At 40.0% G+C, this 20,153-nt stretch overlaps 12 protein-coding genes across 12 annotated transcripts; 6 read left to right on the top strand and 6 right to left on the bottom strand.

Moving 5' to 3' along the window:
• Nucleotides 1-157: 157 nt before the first annotated feature.
• On the top strand, nucleotides 158-1,912 carry MGS1 (ssDNA-dependent ATPase MGS1; the record flags this gene model as incomplete). Its single annotated transcript, XM_003647606.1, has 1 exon — nucleotides 158-1,912. One exon carries the CDS (start codon nucleotides 158-160, stop codon nucleotides 1,910-1,912), a length of 1,755 nt encoding a protein of 584 aa, XP_003647654.1.
• Nucleotides 1,913-2,048: 136 nt separating this feature from the next.
• Nucleotides 2,049-2,501, bottom strand: YPD1 (Ypd1p; the record flags this gene model as incomplete). Its single annotated transcript, XM_003647605.1, has 1 exon — nucleotides 2,049-2,501. One exon carries the CDS (start codon nucleotides 2,499-2,501, stop codon nucleotides 2,049-2,051), a length of 453 nt encoding a protein of 150 aa, XP_003647653.1.
• A 1,430-nt stretch (nucleotides 2,502-3,931) lies between these two features.
• Nucleotides 3,932-4,864, top strand: PPN2 (putative serine/threonine-protein phosphatase; the record flags this gene model as incomplete). Its single annotated transcript, XM_003647604.1, has 1 exon — nucleotides 3,932-4,864. The coding sequence occupies one exon, from the start codon at nucleotides 3,932-3,934 to the stop codon at nucleotides 4,862-4,864; it is 933 nt and encodes a 310-aa protein (XP_003647652.1).
• Nucleotides 4,865-5,268: 404 nt separating this feature from the next.
• RAP1 (DNA-binding transcription factor RAP1) lies at nucleotides 5,269-7,377 on the top strand (the record flags this gene model as incomplete). Its single annotated transcript, XM_003647603.1, has 1 exon — nucleotides 5,269-7,377. One exon carries the CDS (start codon nucleotides 5,269-5,271, stop codon nucleotides 7,375-7,377), a length of 2,109 nt encoding a protein of 702 aa, XP_003647651.1.
• A 317-nt stretch (nucleotides 7,378-7,694) lies between these two features.
• Nucleotides 7,695-9,944, bottom strand: GYP7 (GTPase-activating protein GYP7; the record flags this gene model as incomplete). The annotated part of the gene is made up of 1 exon (XM_003647602.1): nucleotides 7,695-9,944. One exon carries the CDS (start codon nucleotides 9,942-9,944, stop codon nucleotides 7,695-7,697), a length of 2,250 nt encoding a protein of 749 aa, XP_003647650.1.
• Nucleotides 9,945-10,181: 237 nt separating this feature from the next.
• On the top strand, nucleotides 10,182-11,129 carry IES2 (Ies2p; the record flags this gene model as incomplete). The annotated part of the gene is made up of 1 exon (XM_003647601.1): nucleotides 10,182-11,129. The coding sequence occupies one exon, from the start codon at nucleotides 10,182-10,184 to the stop codon at nucleotides 11,127-11,129; it is 948 nt and encodes a 315-aa protein (XP_003647649.1).
• Nucleotides 11,130-11,795: 666 nt separating this feature from the next.
• Nucleotides 11,796-13,334, top strand: MFG1 (Mfg1p; the record flags this gene model as incomplete). Its single annotated transcript, XM_003647600.1, has 1 exon — nucleotides 11,796-13,334. One exon carries the CDS (start codon nucleotides 11,796-11,798, stop codon nucleotides 13,332-13,334), a length of 1,539 nt encoding a protein of 512 aa, XP_003647648.1.
• A 282-nt stretch (nucleotides 13,335-13,616) lies between these two features.
• Nucleotides 13,617-14,243, top strand: PEX17 (Pex17p; the record flags this gene model as incomplete). Its single annotated transcript, XM_003647599.1, has 1 exon — nucleotides 13,617-14,243. The coding sequence occupies one exon, from the start codon at nucleotides 13,617-13,619 to the stop codon at nucleotides 14,241-14,243; it is 627 nt and encodes a 208-aa protein (XP_003647647.1).
• Nucleotides 14,244-14,351: 108 nt separating this feature from the next.
• RRG9 (mitochondrial ribosome assembly protein RRG9) lies at nucleotides 14,352-15,002 on the bottom strand (the record flags this gene model as incomplete). Its single annotated transcript, XM_003647598.1, has 1 exon — nucleotides 14,352-15,002. The coding sequence occupies one exon, from the start codon at nucleotides 15,000-15,002 to the stop codon at nucleotides 14,352-14,354; it is 651 nt and encodes a 216-aa protein (XP_003647646.1).
• A 384-nt stretch (nucleotides 15,003-15,386) lies between these two features.
• Nucleotides 15,387-17,228, bottom strand: Ecym_6457 (uncharacterized protein; the record flags this gene model as incomplete). The annotated part of the gene is made up of 1 exon (XM_003647597.1): nucleotides 15,387-17,228. One exon carries the CDS (start codon nucleotides 17,226-17,228, stop codon nucleotides 15,387-15,389), a length of 1,842 nt encoding a protein of 613 aa, XP_003647645.1.
• Nucleotides 17,229-17,563: 335 nt separating this feature from the next.
• On the bottom strand, nucleotides 17,564-18,496 carry MER1 (Mer1p; the record flags this gene model as incomplete). The annotated part of the gene is made up of 1 exon (XM_003647596.1): nucleotides 17,564-18,496. The coding sequence occupies one exon, from the start codon at nucleotides 18,494-18,496 to the stop codon at nucleotides 17,564-17,566; it is 933 nt and encodes a 310-aa protein (XP_003647644.1).
• Nucleotides 18,497-18,847: 351 nt separating this feature from the next.
• PTP1 (tyrosine protein phosphatase PTP1) lies at nucleotides 18,848-19,843 on the bottom strand (the record flags this gene model as incomplete). The annotated part of the gene is made up of 1 exon (XM_003647595.1): nucleotides 18,848-19,843. One exon carries the CDS (start codon nucleotides 19,841-19,843, stop codon nucleotides 18,848-18,850), a length of 996 nt encoding a protein of 331 aa, XP_003647643.1.
• Between the last annotated feature and the right edge of the window lie 310 nt (nucleotides 19,844-20,153).

Below are 20,153 nucleotides of genomic sequence, written 5' to 3'. Positions count from 1 at the left end.
CAATTTGTCAGTTGAGGTTTTTTTGCTGTCAATTTCGAATTGTGCGCGTCTTGATCATTTCATTTCGTAAAACAGAAGTCTTGATCTAGTATACCACTTTCAAGTATCTATATCAAGCATGTTTTAAATAGTTTTTATTTCTACAAAGAGATGAAATATGGTTTGTAGCCAACGTCAGTTAATTTTATGCCCTGTTTGTGACAAACATATTCTCTATTCCACGATTAACGAACACCTGGATGTCTGCACCAATAGTGGCTCTAAGAAGGATAAAGGTCAACAGACGACTTTACCTGATATTATCAATTTTAGAAAGAGGAAGTTTGACAGTACTGAAACCGTCGTAGTCGAGGATGATGCTGATACTAAGGTTCCTGTGTCTAGTAGAGAATCTGTTTCTGCTGAACTGTCTGAAGTTGACCATGCAATTGGAAATGATAACCCACCACTGATAGATCCTGAGTTGAAAGCTCTAAGGAAAGTAGCACATTTACCGCTAAGTGAAAAACTGCGACCCAAGAATCTGAAGGAATATATTGGACAGCACCACATATTATCGCAGGAAAACGGCATTCTCTACAAATATATTTCTCAGGGCTCTCTTCCATCCATGATCTTATGGGGCCCCCCAGGAGTGGGTAAAACGTCATTAGCGAAATTACTCACCAAAACGATAAATGAAGACTTTAAATCACAGTCCAACTATTGTTTAGTGGAAACCAGTGCTACGAAGATAAATGCACAAGAGTTGCGGGTGATATTTGAGAATTCCAAAAAAGAATTCCATCTTACAAAACGAATTACTGTACTTTTCGTCGATGAAATACATAGATTCAATAAGGGTCAGCAGGATTTACTATTACCCACCATTGAAACTGGGACTATGGTATTGGTTGGAGCGACTACTGAAAATCCAAGCTTTCAATTGAATAACGCATTGTTAAGTCGATGCCAGGTGTTTGTCTTACGTCAACTTACAGCTGGTGAAATGCAACGTGTGATAGCTCGAGGAATTGCCACATTAAATAAGTTCAGGCGTCTTATATGGAATATACCTACCCCATTGAAGTTGGACCAAGAGTGTATTTCTTATATCAACAATGTATCCATCGGTGACACCAGGAAAGCACTGAATGTGCTGGAAATGATTGAAATTTCCACTAGAAAGCTGAACAGTCAAGAATCCTTGGGACTAAAAGATCTGAAAAATATTTTACATGATAAGAAATCAGATCTGACCACATACTATGATGCGAAGGGTGAAAAACATTATGATACAATATCAGCATTCCATAAATCCGTCCGTGGTTCCGATGAAAATGCAGCGCTATATTATTTGGCCCGGATGTTACAAGGAGGGGAGGACCCATTATTTATTGCTCGTAGGATGATTCGGATTGCTAGTGAAGATGTAGGTTTGGTTGATAATTCTCTTTTACCTTTGGCTATAGCTGCACATGATGCCGTGATGAAAATTGGATTGCCAGAGGCAGATCTTTCGTTAGCACATTGTGCTGTAGTACTTGCAAGAGCTAACAAATCCGTGGAATTATACCGTGGATGGAATAGGGTCAAAGAAATGGTTGCACAGAATAAGTACCGAGCAGCAAGTAGTGAAATTCCTTATCATTTACGAAATGCAGAAACCCAACTCATGAAAGATTTGGGTTATAGCAAAGGTTACAAATACAATCCTGAGTATAAGAATGGTAAAGTGGTTCAAGAGTATTTCCCCAAAGAGTTGCAAGAACAGTGTGAAGATAAATCTGAACTACTATTCCTAAATGGTATACATTTAGGAAGCCGAATAGACCCTGACTTAGAACATGATGATGTTGGACATGCTTCGGAACATGTTCAAGATGTCCAATTAAAGGAAACGCACGATAGGGAGACGAGCAGAGAAGGGTGATGAACAAAAAGACTGTTAATATAGCATATCATCATTAGTTACTTTGATATTGAAGGCATTTGACGTTGTTTATATTCGTTGAGTCAATTATACATATATATACTTGTTGATTGATTCCATCCAACCTAAAAAAAATTCATAATTCTGTTTTATAATACTTACTCAATTCCTTTCTAGCAGCGTTGAATTCCTCTCTGGCCAAGTTTAGTGCCTCAGAAATCAAATCTATATAGTAAGAATCTGGAGCAATTGAGGAAGCTCCTTCACCTTTTTTCCCGTAGTTCTGTATACGTTCACATGCCCATGCTATTCTCTGCAGGCCCAAAGAAGCAGAAGATCCCTTCAAAAAGTGGCTCAGGCTTGACAAATTGGCCAGACTAGAATTCTCAGAATCAAGCTCACTTTGAATCTGCTCGAAGGTAGTCTCCGCTTGATCTATATATTGCAAACATAGTCTCTGAGAGAAACCCGGGTCATCCTCATCCATAGAGACTATTTCATTCAGGATATCCCAATTGATGATTTTCTGAGGAATGGGCACGGAGCACATGGTGGTGAATGATGATGTATAACCAGGAAGAGGAGCCATCGACCGAACAAAGCAGATGGAATGCCGTCTATTTACTGTATTGATTGCTTTGCTCTACGTTCTTTCGAATTGGTTCTCTTCTAGTAATTCAACTTGGTGAAAAAACGTCTTTAAGTCGAACATCACATTATTATAAAGGTTTGTCCACTACTAAAAACATACAATACAGAAAGGAAAACCTAATATAGCGATGGGAAGCTGCATGAAAAAAGGAATCGCTTTTTAACTGAATCCGTTTGATCAACTGAAACCTCAGAGTACTGTTTAATAACTCCCGCAGTTAAATGCGCGGAGCACTTGCGTTTGCATGCAGTTTTTCTATGGCTTACTCTACCTGTGGGCCCAAGGCTAGAAATGCCTAGTGCAGTCGACACAAATTAAGTGTTATATTTTGGTGCTAGTGCAACCGCCAGCAGCGACAGTGGTAGCGACAGCAGCTCCAACAATGGTATCCGCAATATGCAGCAACCGAAAGTAGCAGTAGCAGCGTTGGCAGCAGCAACGTTGGCAGCTTCCGCAGCAGCATGGCAGTATCAATGGCAACAGAAAATAATACTTATGCTGTCCCTCCGATATTTCCAGCATCGAAAATAAGTGTGAATGTCTATATTATATACTTGAAAGGGGCGTGCTAATTTTAACACTAGTATGCCCTATTTACATTCCGTTTTACACACAGTAAGCTCATCCCAGAACTTCTAACAATATCGAGCCATCTTAGTACAAAAACAACTCCAGATGCTGTCATAAAACAATCTTGTGCCGGAACATGCCAAGCAAACTTCAGGCAACGAAGGGCAGAGTGATAAAAAACCATCAATGTTATTAATAATTTTAATCCTCGAAGATTAAAATTATCGAGGTTCCAGCAGAATAACATGCTTCCAGACGCAGAGACATGGCGTGCATCCAGACCAAACCGGGCCAGACCGGACGGACACAGAAAGGCGCATCCCAGCTTCCGTCCACGAACACGCTGATGCAACTAAGTTACCCATATTCATGGTCAAAACCCCCTTACAAGTCCTGATGAGGTTGGCCTGGTATCTTCTCAGTGCGACCGCGGGGCAACAGCGGGAAATCTACCTGGCTACATAGAAATATATAGATATAGGTGTAATGGCATAGATGTGGTCATAACTCACGCCTTAGACATGGACGCAAGAGTTTGCACAACAACACTGAAATTGCTAACAATCTACACAACGTGGGCACTTAGATGTGCATTTGACTAACGAGGTTAGAAAATTATAAAGCTTTCCAAATTTCAGACATAATGTTACACTTTGGAAAGGGTGGCTTTAAATTTTACCTTGCTTTGTCACAAAACATAAATTACGTACGAGTTTTGAACGTTGGCACTTTTTATAGAATCGAATTACTACGAACCATAACTATTATAGCTAGGTTAGAGTGGGGATGGGGGCATTATGAAGCTGCAAATTCTTACTCTGACGGTGATGTCACTGGTAGTGTTTATGCTTTATTGTCACGACTATTTTGGGCTAGCGTTTTCGGTGTCGCTGCCCGTTATTGCCACGTCAAAATATTACGGTGTTGGACCAGAGCAACGCCTTATATTTGTCGGCGATGTACATGGCATGTATGATAAGTTCATGTTGTTGCTAAAACAAGTGAAGCCGGATGATCGGACAACCGTAGTGCTGCTAGGTGATTTTCTTTCCAAAGGACCTGATTCAGCCAAAATCGCTCGATACCTTCTCCGGAACAAAGACAGGATACAGTGCGTTTTAGGAAATCACGAGCTAGCAATCCTGTTCGCCCTTCTGAATCCAAAAAAGGCGCGGAAGTTCAAGCCAAAGCGCAAGATGGACCCTGGTGATTTCTCCAAATGGAAGCGGATCTCCTTCGTGACGGAGGATTACATTCCACAGGAGACCAAAATCAAAAAGATGCACATGCGCCTTGCACGACAGCTGGGCCCTGATGTGCTGGACCGGATAGCGGATCATTGCTCCGCTGCAGCGTATTTCAATCTTACAGCCACCAATGAGACCCTTATAGGTGTTCATGCAGGCATCTTGCCGAACGGATTTGAACATTTCAAAATTGCAGACTTGACTATGATGAAGTTCGTCGATGCTGATAATTGGAACCACACATCCAAGAACAGGTTTGACAACGCCATATGGTGGCACGACCTTTGGAACTCGGTCCACGACTACGAAGATACTACCGTTTTGTATGGCCATGCATCCAGTGCTGGGTTAACTCTCAGACGTCGTACCAAGGGCTTAGACGTCGGCTGTGTGAACGGGGGCTCATTGGCAGCCTTGGAGTATACTTTTGACGACACAAAGAAAATCTACAATACAAACCTATATCAGGTGCCATGTAAATAAGTTATGGTTCTCCAATTGGTGCTATTCTGATGCTATTCTGATGCTTTTGGTGCAAGTTGAGTTGGGCTTCTTAGTTAATAAATAAAAGGATATAATAATAAACATGTTGTAACTGTACTGGTGTTCTAGATAACCAGCCGGGTGTGGCAGGGGACATTTGATTACCCTCCTTTGAATTCTCATAAGTTACGGGAGCAAATGGTGAAGTTTGAACATTCGCAAAACCCAAAGCTTTTTTGGACGTCTCTAAAACAAAACACCACCATCACCACTACCACCCATACACACTACATATACGAACTATAAGCCCTCTAGTTCAGTGTAAGCAGAGCCTCATCGAATCTAATCGCAGGGTCTCTATCTATCTATCGGCGTCAGGTGAAAACAGTGTTACATTTACGACCATGTCCGAGAGCCAAAACGACTTTGAGACAGCTCCTGACCATTTTTCGGAAGAATTGAAATCTCATCATGGTATCTTCCACGGGTTGAAATTTTACTTCGCAGATGATGTGAACAAAGACTTTTACAAGTCAGTTGTCGTCAAGTTGGGTGGTGCTGTGCTGGAAGAGGCGCCTAAGGATGTCAAGCCGGATCATTATATTGTTTCCCATGTTAATACGTTTGATCTGCCAACAGTTGACCCCTTGTTTCTAAGCAATTCTGCTGAACAAAACACACTGTTAAATATTGGGCCATTTATTCTGCCACCTGTGAATGGCGGGCCCCAATATGAGGTTGATGTTGGTGAATCTGACTCGCGGATAGACCGTCGTATAACACATGCTAATGGGGGCCATGATGATGTAGACAGTGCTGCGGATGTACGACAGTCACTTGCTCATCACGATGTTGCGTCTGCTGCTGTTGCCGCTGCGGCAGCGGTTTCTCTCACGCATCCAGAATCCTCTCATGCTAGGCAGGAAGTGAAGCAGATTGGACGGCAAAAGAATGCTACTTATGGGGGCCATCAGAAGATTGAAGACCCTTCGCAACGTGATACAACCCTAGAGCAGGAAACTTCGCTGATTCAACATGATAATAACCCTGGTAATTCCAATTCAGGGTTTGCTGCTGTAGGAGAAGCTCCAAAGGCTGTTTTGACTAGTTCAAGTAATCTGCCACCTCATAACAAATCTTCTTTTACCGAGGAGGAAGATGAGTTTATTTTAGATGTTGTCCGTAAAAACCCAACTAGACGGACAACACACACTCTCTTTGATGAAATATCCCATTACGTCCCCAATCACACAGGAAATTCGATTAGACACCGTTATCGGGTATACCTATCTAAACGGTTGAATTATGTTTACAAGGTTGATGAAAACGGTAAGTTAATGCGTGATGAGAAGGGTGAGTTTATTAAGACAGATATCCTTCCACAAGGTTTAAAAAGGAAGTTTACTGCTGATGAAGACTATCAATTAGCTGTGAATATTAAGAAACAATTTTATAAAGACATATATCAAGTTGATCCCGATACTGGAGAATCCTTGATTAGGGATGACGATGAGCCGAGCACGGTTGCTAAGAGAAAAATGGTGATGGATCCGACATTTATTCCAGGTAAGGAGCCTGGTTTTGACGAATACTCTGTTTGTGATCGTCGTGGGCCATTATCTCGTGAGTTTTTCAAAACTTATGGGGAGAAACATCCTTCCCATACTGAAAATGCCTGGAGGGACAGGTTCAGAAAGTTTCTGCTAAATTATGGTATCGATGAGTATATTTCTTATTATGAGACTGAGAGAGCTAATAACAGGATTCCAGAGCCAATGAAAAATATGACTAATAGGGTAAAAAGACCAGGACCAGCTCCAGGAAACTATAATAATGCCAAGAAAGTCAAATTTATGTCTCCAACTGCTCATCAACCATCATCTGCTTCTGCTAACCACTACACTATTCCACAAGATGACTTACTAGATGAAGAAACGTTGAGTTTCATTACTGGTTTAAAGAGGGATTTATCAAGGATGGAGAGTCAACAAAGTCAGTCACCCGATGTGCCTTTCGAATATACCCAAGAGTTGGCAGAGTCAATTCGTAACAATTTTACAATGGAGGAAACACAATTTGATAACATCAATCCAGATGAAATTCCATTCCCCCCCCAAATTGCTACCACAGATTTGTTTATGCCCGAATTTTTCCACTTTGCTACTACCAGAGAATTTTTAAATAAAGTTCATGAAATCGTCAATAGGACTTATCACACATCGCAAGCTGAAAAGCTAGTCGAAGACTTGCGTGATGAATGCGGCATCCGTAAAGCATTCAGCACATCAATATTAACTGCGCTATCTGGTGATCTAATGGTTTTACCTCGTTATTTCTTGTGTGCTTTCCGTTATTCAGCCAACCCACCTATGAATGTACCTGGAATCTGGACCAAAGAAGATGATGAAATGCTAAAGAACGGCTCTGATGATGATATGAAACTACTAATAAAAAAGCATGGTACGGGTAGGATTGATATGAGGAAAAGATTTCATCAAAATGATTTAGTGTGACCACTCCCAGCTTCTGTATACTATTGTACGTCAATTTTCTTTTCTTTTAAGTATTACGATTTGAACATTCAAAAGAATAATATTTCTACTATTTTATCATGAATTTGATGGGATGCAATTTATTTCTACATTATTTTGTATGTGTAATTTCTATTTTTGTACATTGATTTCATTCTTTAATTGATATCATTATTTCCTACTTATCATTAGGTTTCATATTTATATAATTATTTACCGCTAATAAGCCATTTCAAGTAGAAATAGCGTCAAGTAATCTTGTTAAGTTTAGCTCCTAACGTACTCATAATGCGTTATGTTTATCTTAAAGAATTCCCAGTCTTGGTTTCCTCTATTTGAACTATTAACTTAGTTGAAAGTAACAGCCTGAGGTTTTCGCTAATAACATTTTTCGTAAATTCTTTCTTCTCCTTTGCAGTAATATTTTTCTGGTATCCTGTAGTGCCAGCACTGCTTCTATGGTGAAGCTCAGCATCCCTATCAAATACGGCAACAGTTTTTTTAAAGTGAATGAACAATAATTCCGCACGCACCATCAAATCATTCCAATTCATAGCTCCCTTTAATTCATTAAAATATTTTAGCACTTCGTCAAATTGTGTTAAATGATACATCACCGGTCTACTGTTCTTCTGAAATATGGCTAAAAGAAAGAAAATTTGGAATTGAGATGAATAAAAATTAGTCCAAAAGATCTCCCATATATTGCAAATACCTTCGAATTCAAATTCTCGTTTGAACCATACTAGCAACATCCTAAAGCAAAAAAAGAAGTTCGATGAATCACAATTGCCTAAGTGTTCGTTAAATTTAGGAAGGAGTAATTGACATAATTCAGATATTGTAAGCATTTGGTCTCGGATGCCAGACTGATCCCTTAGAAAGTTACGTTCCATACGATCCATGAATTTAACAAAGCACCAAAATGTCATCTCTTCATCTTGCAAAACACAATAAAGTGGAGAAAGTAGATCCGTCATACCTTGTACATAGCCCAAGCGACTATTGTAAAGGTTATAGCATATCAATATGTCCCGAAGAATTTTCAAATGGGGATTCTTGATTTCCCAGTTTCCATCAGCCTCTTCTTTGTCATCTGAAGAGTTCTTATCTGGTGAATCTTTTGACGTTCCTGCTTTGTTAGGAGGAGCACCAGTTTTTGTATTGTATCTGAACAAATCCAAATTTCTGTCGTTACGCTTAACATCTTTTTCAATTCGAAATATTTGATCACTCCAATAGGCAGTTTCCGCTTCATTTTCCAGGGGCGTTCGTTCTAGTGCTAAAGTCTTATACTTTTGATAAGATACATGCAGTTCTTTCATAACACTAACACGTTCTTCGTATGAAGAACCCCAAGAATATACACCCAATAAAAATGGCCAGACTTGCCTACGCAACGACATGGACTCCACTCCACCATGGAAAATACGTGATTTAATTTCTCTCTCACTCATAAATAATCTACCCCGTTGATCAAAAAAAGATAACCACTCATCTTCTGTGACTGGATGCCTCTTTTTTAAAGCGTCGTCTAACATTTTCTCTGTGACTTCAAAATCGCCCTCGGTCCCAAACTCATTTACCAATATCCTCCGATAGTTATCGTTTGCCGTATCATTTAGTCGATATTTTTCTGCTTGTTCTTTAACTCCAAGTGACCACTTTGCTAAGTAAATTTTAGCGGAATCGAATTCACGTTGTACATCCTGCACGCGAGGATTATCTAACATCTTTCTCACATAAGGATTGTTACTGTTTCTTTCAGCCAATTGAACCAAAGGATGCTTTCTGACCATAGTACCGACCAATGTCGAAACTTTTGTAGTTGCCGAGGCTACCATGCTCATGGCGGACCATCGATAGTTCTGAAAACTATTCCACACATTAGTTTCAGACCCCTCTCCCATGCCACTCCTCAAAGAGGATACCACCTTAGGTGTTTGCATGCTAAACGTAAGTAACTCCTCAGGCGTAGCATTAATTAGATAAACTGAAGAATCATTTTTTGTAGGCCTCATATCAACAAGAAGACATATCAAGTCCCTGAAATCGGCACCACCCCAATATACATTAGAAGCAGTCTCAAAGGGCTGGAATGAGTTGATTAACTGTTTTGCTTTATCTTTTGTTGAAGGGCATGCACTGTCATTGAAAAATAGTATAGGTATGTCGTCAATATCGTTTTTGCTCTTTATAGTAACAGATCCCTGGTACCATCCATTAGGGTCAGGTGGGATAAATTTTAGGGAGATAATGTAGGACAACTTAAGAGAAAATGACAACGGGGAATACATGGCCTGCAAAACAACATCTTTGGTCAATTGAAGGCTAGCACCAGGGCTTATCGATAATTTAAGTTCTGCAGACTGCAAGAACGCCAGGTGATGGTTACTGAGTTCTTCTGTATCCACCCACGTAACAGTCGAATCTTCAACTGGTTGTTGCGGATCTCTTGTAATTAGCAAAATACCCTTCTTCCTTTCGTTCGAATTTTGGTGAGCAAGCGCAAACACTTCTGATTTGCAGAATAGTAGATTTGTAGACATATTCTCTGTTTAATATGATATACAGCCTGACTTTGTGCACCTATACTCCGGAAATGGTTTCTTAATTGATTATGTTGATTATACATAATCTCAAGAAGGCGAAGTTTTTTAATCCAAAAATCGTGTTAAGTACCAGCGCTAACATTAAAATATTGCAGTATTTAAAGCTGAAGAGCTAGCAAGAAACGGGTAAGGGCCTAATTTATAATAGATCTTATAGTTAAATCTTGTTCAAGCATGGAGAGTGATTTATCAGATGTTAATGGGGTTGATGACGCTGGAGATGTAGATGTTGATGATGAAGGTTCACTGGAAGAATATTCAATTCTGGAGGCACAAGAGGATGATTTGTATGTTGAAGGTGACGAGGATGATGGCGACTACCAGTACGAAGATGTGGATTATGAGGAAGAACCTGTTCCATCATCCAAAAGAGCGAGTAGGTCAGCAAGAACCAGAGTTACGTACGATTATGCGGAAAACAATGAGGAAGATTATGAAGATGAGAAGGAGCAAATTGAAGGTATGGAAGAGGAGGAGGAGGAAGAAGAAGAAGAAGAGGAGGAGGAAGAGGAGGTTTTAGATGAGGTGGAGGAGGAGGAAGAGGAGGAGCAGGCTAATTTACAACAGGTAGAGGATGTAGACGAGGTAGTACCGTCTCCAAAGAAGAAAAAAGTATCAGCTATTGCCTTTGCAGGGGAAGATGACGAAGAGGATGATGATGACGACGATGAGGAAGATGAAAAGGAAGCGCAAGTCGTAGCTAAGGCAAGGGCAAAGTCACGTAGCAAGATGGTTTTAGATTTGATGGATGAGAGTAATGTGAGAAAAAGAGGTACAGACAACTTAACAGAAGAAGAATTACAACTCCGGAGAGCAGAGAATGCTCGTAAACGTAGGAATCTATCTGAAAAGAAATTAGAAGAGGAAAAGCAGGACACTATTAATAAATTGTTGAAGAGAAGAGCAGGTAAGTCAAGATCGAATCTGAATGTGCAGGAGAAAGAATCCACGTCAGACGAACAAATATCATACGTAAAGCCACGCCGTCCCTACAACTCCGATGGCATGATTAGAATCTTGCGTACCATTGATATGGACGTCGTAGCTACCGATCCACTAAAAAGCTCTTCCAGAACAGGCGATTCCGTTTCCAGTTCCGCTACGATTGCTGCCCAGCCATAGAGGTTGCCAGGTGTATATTTAAAAAGTCAACTCTTGTGTAATTTATTAAAATTCTATCATATAACGACCCTAACGAAACCGTTTTACGTCTTTCAAAAGGGTCATCACACACCACAAAGAATATATGACAGCGTATCACATAGAAATCGGACTAAGATTGTGTAATAAGTCGGCTAATAGTTAGCTACATCCCCACCCCCACCGCACTGCAAAACCACTTCAGTTTTCCTCGTCGTTGGCTAAAAGACAGTGGACAACTGTCATTTGCGAACTCACCACCGCCCGCCAATGCCGAGATTTGTTCTGCATGTTGGAATAAGAACAGATATTCAAATTCTTAAACCCAGGCATGAATGCTAATCAGGTCCATTTTCCTGTTGCCTTTATTGTTCCCTGCCTGAATCTTTTTCAGTCCCCTACCACTTCCTATTATAATCAACTCCCTTTATGTTCTTATTTAGATCGGGAGACATATAAAACCAAGAACTTTATTGACTTGAAAAGTTGGGAAGCGTGGCGCCAAGTATCCAGAGTCTAACCGTAGCCATTTAGGAAGGATGTACTAGGTTTGTTTTTACAGATAATACAGCAAAGTTGGGATTTGTAGTTCTGAATCGGTTGAGGACGAAAAAAACGTCACTCTAACTCTATAAATGAATCTAAGTTATGAACAAATACAAAAATATGAATATACCTCAACAACAGCACTGGGCACAGCAACAACATCAGACTCAGCAAGTACGAGGGGCTCCAGCCTTTCAGAATCAGTCTAACACAATTCAGAACAAGTATCAAATGCTTCCTTCTGGTAATAATAGCCAAACACCAGCAAATTCCCAGATGAACCTTATGTCAGGCCAGCATCGTTATATGATACCTCCTCCTTTCGGTAACATGCAGTTTGCTACACAGCAGCGGCAAAGCCCGCAGCAGGTGCAGCAGCAGCAGCAAACAAACTTTCATATGCAGCCCCAGCTAGACCAACCCCAGCTGCAGCCGCAACCCCAACAAGGTGGGCCTTCCTTATCTCAATCACAACAGTTCACGTACCCGAACCTTTCACGGAGGTTCCCAATGTCGCATATGCTATCTTCATATCAGGTAAGGAAGTACTTGTCTAATATGGCAATACTACGGGCTCATGAGGTCGTTAACCAGATTAACCTATCTATGGGTAGGATTGATGACTACGAGTATTGGGACAAATTCGCCAATGATATTTTTACTCCCAATGGAATTCTTCGTTATGCGAGGAAGAACGGTGATGACACACGATTATTTGAATTTGTAATGCCCATAATACCGTCTCTACTGAAATTTCTGGGTTCGACAGGTGTCGTAAGAATTGAAGTGGTGCCTCAGCAGTTAAGAGTTCAGGTGTTGAGCAACGGAACCATATTTTTTGAGTATCCTCGGTGTACAGTAACGTATTTCTATCCAGATGGCAGCTACATGACTAATTTCAGCCAAATCAAGGGCATCTTCGATGCCACTCTAAAGATTGAGTGGTGTGATATTTGCACTTATAGTTTCGTTCCTGGAATTGAGTGGAATTCATTAGAACGTGTTATTAGCGATCATAAAGTTAGTTATGAAATTTTCCAAGCCTTATCAGACCCAAACGCAACACCAAATCTCGGAGTTGATGAAAACAAAGATTATTCTGTAAATAAGGCCGACGTTCAACAAGTTCCGCCGAACTTCAACGCTATCACCCAGCTAAGATCGCAGTTCAAGGTTTTCCACAATATCTCCAGCTTTGGCATCCATGAATCCCTAATGAGAGTCCTGCAAGTGAACGATGTTATGTCTTACTTGAAAAATTTAAAAGTTTACCAAAAACTTAACAACATTCAAAGTCCTCTGGAGAGCTTGAGTTCTTTTATTGCGGCTTCTGAAGATGGGCGTAGCTCAGTTCCTGAGTCAAACAAATCTCCTATAAGCAACCCTAATACTAATGGTGTAATGAATAATATGGCACAGGCTATGGTAAACCCCCAGCCCCAAACTCCATCCTCGGTATCATTCATATCTACGATGGCTTATAATCCTGTTACGAACAAACAACAGGAGCGAAAATCTGCTACGAAGAGAGCTTCTGGAGATGCATTATCACCTCTCACCATCGATGATTCTGCTCAGTCCCCATCTGACGCCGTAGATGGAGATAACGCTAGTCATCCCTATAAGAGGATGAAGTTTTGAGTCATTAAGACAACCTTGGTTTATAAAAGATCATTTATATTGGTGGCGACTTATCTAATTCTCTGGTCGTGTTCATACCCATCTGTATAGAATTTGGAGTCACAATTGTAGATTCCCAATGATTATATATAATCTATAGGTTAGCGTCGTTTTAAAAGTTGGCCTCATGCCGAAACAGCGAAAATCCTTAAGTCTATTTCAAATTGTTACAGAAAGGGAAAGGCTCGACCTTCATTGGACAGAAAGCGTACACTAGGTGGTATATAATATCTAGACTACGTCATGAATCAAATACCATGGCCTCAGCAATCAAAAATCGTTTTACGAAAGCCACCAACTACAGTTGATCAACTTACATCATTATTTCACAACACTGGTTTCCTGGTAAGCTTTCTCTACCTGATAAGCTCATTAATTGTAAGGCCTTTACTGCAAAAATCACACAAGCAAAGGTTAGAACTGTCCTATGGAACGTTACTAAAGTTGAGAAAGCTGGTCAATAGACTATCGCAAAAGTTGAAAACCGTTCCAATGGCTGTGATTGGGTTTAATGAGAGAACGACGACCATTGGGGATAAGAATATTAAGTATGTTGATCGCTGTAGCCAAACATCAGATGATGAATTTGAACGAAGCATATATAACGAATGTTACGAGGAACCTTCTAGCACAAATTGGTCTCAAATTACCTCGAGGTTAGACCAAATGGCTTCCAAGCTCATTGCCTTTAATTATGAAAATGCAGAGTCTTTGGATAACGTAGACAGCTTTGCACTCGAAACCAAGTTACTTATTGATGGACTGTCAAACAACCTTGATGTAGAACATTGGAACAAGAAATATGAAGAAATCAGCGAAAATATTCATGAGCTGAAAGGATGGTTCATTAGAGGTGTTGTACCTGCCTAGAATATACATTTTGCCATTACGTTATATTTCTCTATAGATGTTTTTCTATAAAATAAAAGAATGCATTATTATTTGATCATTAAAGTGTTGCACCCTATCTATTCTCTATTATTTGTGATTAAGAAGTAAATGCAACTTATTAGGTTTCGGCAAAGATGTAGATATGACTTTAGGTTTCTGAACATATTTCACCCTAAAGGTACCCCCACTAGTTTCAGAATTAACTACTATCCTACGAGTTGGTTGAACTGAGTCTTTCCCAGTAGTAGGTTCAAACATGGACTCTATTCTTTTTCCTCTTCTTTTCCACCGTTCCTGAACGTTCAACATCTCGTCTTCTGTAGGCTGCCATTTTGATTTTAAAATCCTCCTGACGCTTTCTGGAGACACTTTAAAATAAGAACCCAACTGTTTGGTCGTCATGTTGGGATACTGTCTCTTCAACATTCTTACTGATTCAATCTCATCGCGAGACAGTTTTTTGGTTGGATTCCACTGTTCACCTTTGAATTTCTTATTCAATGCAAGTTTTTGTTTTTTCCATTCTGGCATATCTGGACTAATTTCCTTATTTAATACCTGTATACCAGGTTCTATGGTTTGTTCTTTCTTCGATAAGCTGCTATTGTTAACTAATTTTATAATGCTCTTGGCTGTTTTTAATTGATTATATTTGACTGTTGATGTTGTTGCGATATTTCGTATAAATACATCCCTGTGAGATATAAATAATCTATAACCATTGTTTTTAAAAACCATAACCGTTAAGTAGCTGTCAATATGCAATATTATTAGTTACTAATACTCTCCTAACTGTTGCATTCTAATGATGATGCTAATCTTGACGTCTTTTTGACTATAAAAAATCTAAGCCATCGTATTGCGCGACATATTTATCAAGAGCACGAACAGAAATGTGCAGTCGAATTCTACACCATGAAGGTTGAACTATAATATTATGACGCTTGGTGATTCAACTTTAACAGTAATAATTATTAGACTTCAACTACAAGCTCACAATCTTCCTTCTTTTAAGAATTTTGTTAAAGGATGAATGATCTAATTTTTGCACATCATATATTCGAAAATATGTACTAGGATACAGAGAAAAAATGAGCTATACATATAGGTAAAATTCCCTTTTCAACGGGTGGACATAGCCTTGGTAACAACTCTCTTCAAACCAATTTCAGCCTTTCTGTAGTCTTCAGTGGTAGAGTCTTCGATCTGCAAAGCGGAGAAAGCTTCTGCCAAAGCGGCCTCAACCTTAGTCTTAGCACCCCTCTTCATCTTAGCAGACAAAACTGGATCGGAAACGGTTTGTTCGATAGAAGAGACGTAAGATTCCAATCTTTGCTTAGCCTCGTGTCTCTTGGCAAAGGCTTCGTCAGAAGCTTTGAATTCTTCGGCTTGAGAAACCATCTTTTCGATGTCTTCAGAAGACAATCTACCGATAGCGTTAGAGATAGTAATATTAGCGGTCTTACCAGTGGACTTCTCAACAGCAGTAACCTTCAAGATACCGTTGGCATCAACTTCGAAGATAGCTTCCAAAACAGGCTCACCAGCTGGCAATGGTGGAATTCCCTTTAGGTCGAATTCACCCAACAAAGTGTTGTCCTTACAGTTGACACGCTCACCTTGGTAGACTGGGAATGTAACAGTGGTTTGACTGTCGTGAACAGTTGTGAAAGTTCTTCTCTTAATGGTTGGAACAGTGGTGTTTCTTGGAATAACACATGCAAAGACGTCGCCTTGCATAGCAACACCTAGAGATAATGGAGCAACATCTAGCAACAATAGATCCTTGGTATCTTCAGACAAGTTAGAACCAGTCAAAATAGCAGCTTGAACAGCAGCACCATAAGCAACAGCCTCATCTGGGTTAATAGACTTTTCTAATTGCTTACCGTCAAAGAAGTCAGACAACAACTTTTGGACCTTTGGAATTCTGGTGGAACCACCAACCAAGACGACCTCATCAATTTGAGACTTGGAGATGTTGGCATCCTTCAAAACTTGTTCAACTGGGTCCAAAGTAGACTTGAACATGGCAGCGTTAATGTCTTCGAATCTAGCTCTGGTGATAGAAGCTTCAAAGTCTTCACCATCGAATAAAGAGTCAACTTCAACAGCTGTTTGAGTAACAGATGACAAAGTTCTCTTAGCTCTTTCAGCAGCTGTTCTTAATCTTCTCAAAGCTCTAGAGTCACCAGAGATGTCCAAACCAGTCTTCTTCTTGAATTCGGCCTTAAAGTGTTCCAATAAGTTTGTGTCGAAATCTTGACCACCCAAGTGAGTGTTACCGGAGGTAGACTTAACAGTGTAAACACCACCAGCAATGTTCAACAAAGAAACATCGAAAGTACCACCACCCAAGTCAAAGATCATAACGTATCTGTCCTTGTCGGACTTACCTGCACCCAAACCGTAAGCAATGGCAGCAGCAGTTGGTTCGTTGATAATTCTTAAAACATTCAAACCAGAGATAGCACCTGCATCCTTGGTAGCCTGTCTTTGAGCGTCGTTGAAGTATGCAGGGACGGTAATAACAGCTTTTTCAACCTTTTTACCTATCTTAGCTTCAGCAATCTCCTTCATCTTGGTCAAAACCATAGCGGAAATTTCTTGAGGAGAGAAAGACTTAGTCTCACCCAAGTAGTCGACCTCGATCATTGGAGAACCATTGGAATCAATGACCTTGAATGGCCAGGTCTTCATATCACCTTGGACAGATTCTTCATCGAATCTTCTACCAATCAAACGCTTAGCATCGAAAACGGTGTTTTTGGGGTTTAAAGCAGCTTGGTTCTTAGCAGCATCACCAATAAGTCTTTCTTCTGGGGTGAAGGCAACGAAAGATGGAGTAACTCTGTTACCTTGCTCGTTGGCGATAATCTCAACGGAAGACTCGTAAGTAGCAACACAAGAATAAGTAGTACCTAAATCGATACCGATAGCACCAGAGAAAACACCTTCAGCCATTGCAAGTACGTAGAGTGAGTATAGTTCTTTTCAATGATCTAGTCAAGGATATAATGGGAGAGGAAGGAAGCAATTTGATGGTTATTATGTTATATAATAGAGTGAAAATTTTTTCACGATGGATTGTGAGGTTCTCATCGAGCATTGGGATGCCTGGTACGAAAATCGTTTCTTTTTTAATTTATCTTGTCACGTTTCTTTTGAACCAAAAAGTGAGATTTTAAAACAAGCCGGGCTCAGGGCTTTCATATCACGTGGTGGGCTTCTCCCAAGGCCTTGAACAGTTAGTTTAATTAAGTCCCACTGCGTCTAGCTTGCATATATGCATATCGAAGTCAAAACTTGTGCTTCAGGTTCATGTTGTATAGGTCTATGTAGGCATGGATTGCGGCCAATGCCTTTGCTACGCAGTATAATTCGCCAGTTATTGTAACGTTCTGATGTACAGACGCCGGATTCTTGATATCCTGGGTATGTAGCTTGTTTTTTATAGGTAGCACTTTAATTATAACGTATGAGGTCTGTTTGATATGCTCTATTCGAACTCCGTTTTCTCCAATCAAGAAGGATATCTGTGGTTTGTTTAATTCGAGCTCTTCTGTGATTATGTCAGGAACAGATGTGATACGCGAATATAACGTTGACGCAGTTGATAAATCCAATGCAGGTTGGTCAATGGGTAAAGCATCGATTGAATAGAATTCAGAGGATACCAGCGTATATAGGTCTTTGATTAATTCATTGGGTCTTGTTGTTATTCGCAGGGTGTCTGCCCATATTTGAAAATTTGTTTCTAACGTGATGCATCCAGATTGTACTTGCGCTAGCACCATGGGTGGAAGGATTATTGATACACATTTCAGGTTACTCAGGAGCTGTAAAAGCTCAATGTCCAAATCCTGAAATGATAAAAGGGCATTATTTGTGTCATAGGCCGAAATACAGGCGGAATTCTCCTTGGTATCAGTAGAGAGACGAAGGCATCTTTTGGATATACCGTCCCTTGCAGCCCATCTTCTGACCACTATATGTGCTACCTTTGGCAACTTGGCTACTATTTTGGAAATTTTTATGTTAACTTTTGTAGAGACTTCGCGAAACAAGCTGTCATAGCTGTCCTTCAAAATAACTTCACCACAGCTTTCTTGAACCAAGACACCCTTTTCAGTTGTTTGTTGGACAGTGTATGAAGGGTCTTTGGTATTTTCAAAAGCTTCCAATGGAAAGTTTGAAATTTCTTCTAATGGATGCCTCTTCAGACCATTCATCACGCTAGGCCTAATTACTGTTACTGAGCTCGGCGGCTAGAAAGGTACCGAGATCCTGTGAAATAAATAAACCTTGAACACCTACTGTGAATAACCAGACCGTCTCTTTTGTGTTAACTGGGTAGGACTTATTTTAACTCAAGCAATTATATCTTACTTACAATGTTTAAAGTATTATTATAAAATAGTGACTGTGTCTGGAAAATGTACAACGCCGGCTTGTGAAATGTGGTGATAAAATTATTTATAGTATTAGCCTGAATATATAACCTAAAATTGAGCAAAGCTGCAAAGGAGTAATATATAACCATCTACACATATAGATATTTATGTATTCATCCATATCCACACCTATGTAGGAGTGGTGGTGATTCTTTCACTGTGCCTGCTTGCAAAAACAGCTTCTGCAATATGATATATAAATTCATATTGCTCCAAAAGCTGCACCATTTTCAAACGTTGGCTACGCAGTTGCAACACGATCTGTTCTATAAGATCGTGTTTATAGTTTGAAAGCACTGTTTTTGTAAAATCTGCAGTATTATGAATTAAATGGTCCAAGGTGATAAATGTACCAGTTCTTCCAACACCAGCAGAACAATGAACGATGATAGGATTCCCTGGAGAACTCTCTCTATGAGAATCTCTTGATAGTTCCAAAATAGGTCGAATTTCGTCGGGTCTGGTCATATCCCTCCATTTATCGAAGTAGAAGTGATGTACTCTCTTGGGGGGATATTTGTCAACTCCTGGGGTAAGTGACAGCAATGTCTTCGTGTAGCTAGGATACTTCGTTTCCTTTAGCCTCTTGAGGACCAAATCTGTTTCAAATTCTAAAATATCATCTGGTCTATTGCTTGGACTTTGTATCTTTGGTATATAGAGTGAGTCATTGCCTGAGTCCTCTTTCGGCCAGTACAAATAACATTTCTCTCTTCCATGTTCAATCAGAGGAGTGACCATAATAATCACAATTTCCGTCCCCGGACATTGTTGATAACACATTTCCCAGAACTGCTCCCATGTCCTCTTCGTAGGACCCTGGGTTGCAACATAATAGCCTCTTTTTACAGACTGTCCAGGCACATCGACTTGAGCGTACGATGCATTGATATAATCGTTACCTGATATAACGTCTAATTTCACTCTATTCCGCTCGAAAGGTATAATATTCACATAACGATTTCTATACTCATTAATTAAATCAACTGAAGTGCCAAAAGACCATTTTGAATTGACTGCATTGATAGTGGCTTCCCTCAACCTTTCGTCCTCCTGACTTTGAATATATTTAAACTTTTCGACAAGGTTCTTGGAGCTTTGATTCAAGTACCACGGTTCCTGCATCACAATTCAAAATCAAGCCTTATTACCGAACAGGAAAGAACAGGATGAAGCAGTTAATGGTAAGCTTTGTAAAATCTGTTACTGTCGTTTTATCGACCAAATGCTGGTTCTAGAACAGATCCGAGTTAAAACAGTACATCTATCGGACAGCGCGTGTAAAGGTTATCTTCTCCTGGGATTCACCAAACAAAGTGACGTATCTGCAAGCAAAAAGCAGTTCTATGACAAGTTCGCACATGACAACGGTGACTTGTCTAGAGGCAGTGAAGAGTTGTAAAGTTTATCGCATATATGGTAAATTAAGTTTGGC

Source organism: Eremothecium cymbalariae, chromosome 6 (genome assembly GCF_000235365.1).
Source record: "Eremothecium cymbalariae DBVPG#7215 chromosome 6, complete sequence".
Taxonomy (NCBI): Eukaryota; Fungi; Ascomycota; class Saccharomycetes; order Saccharomycetales; family Saccharomycetaceae; genus Eremothecium; species Eremothecium cymbalariae.
Note: the sequence above shows the minus strand (reverse complement) of the source record. Positions and strands in the feature narration are given on the sequence as shown.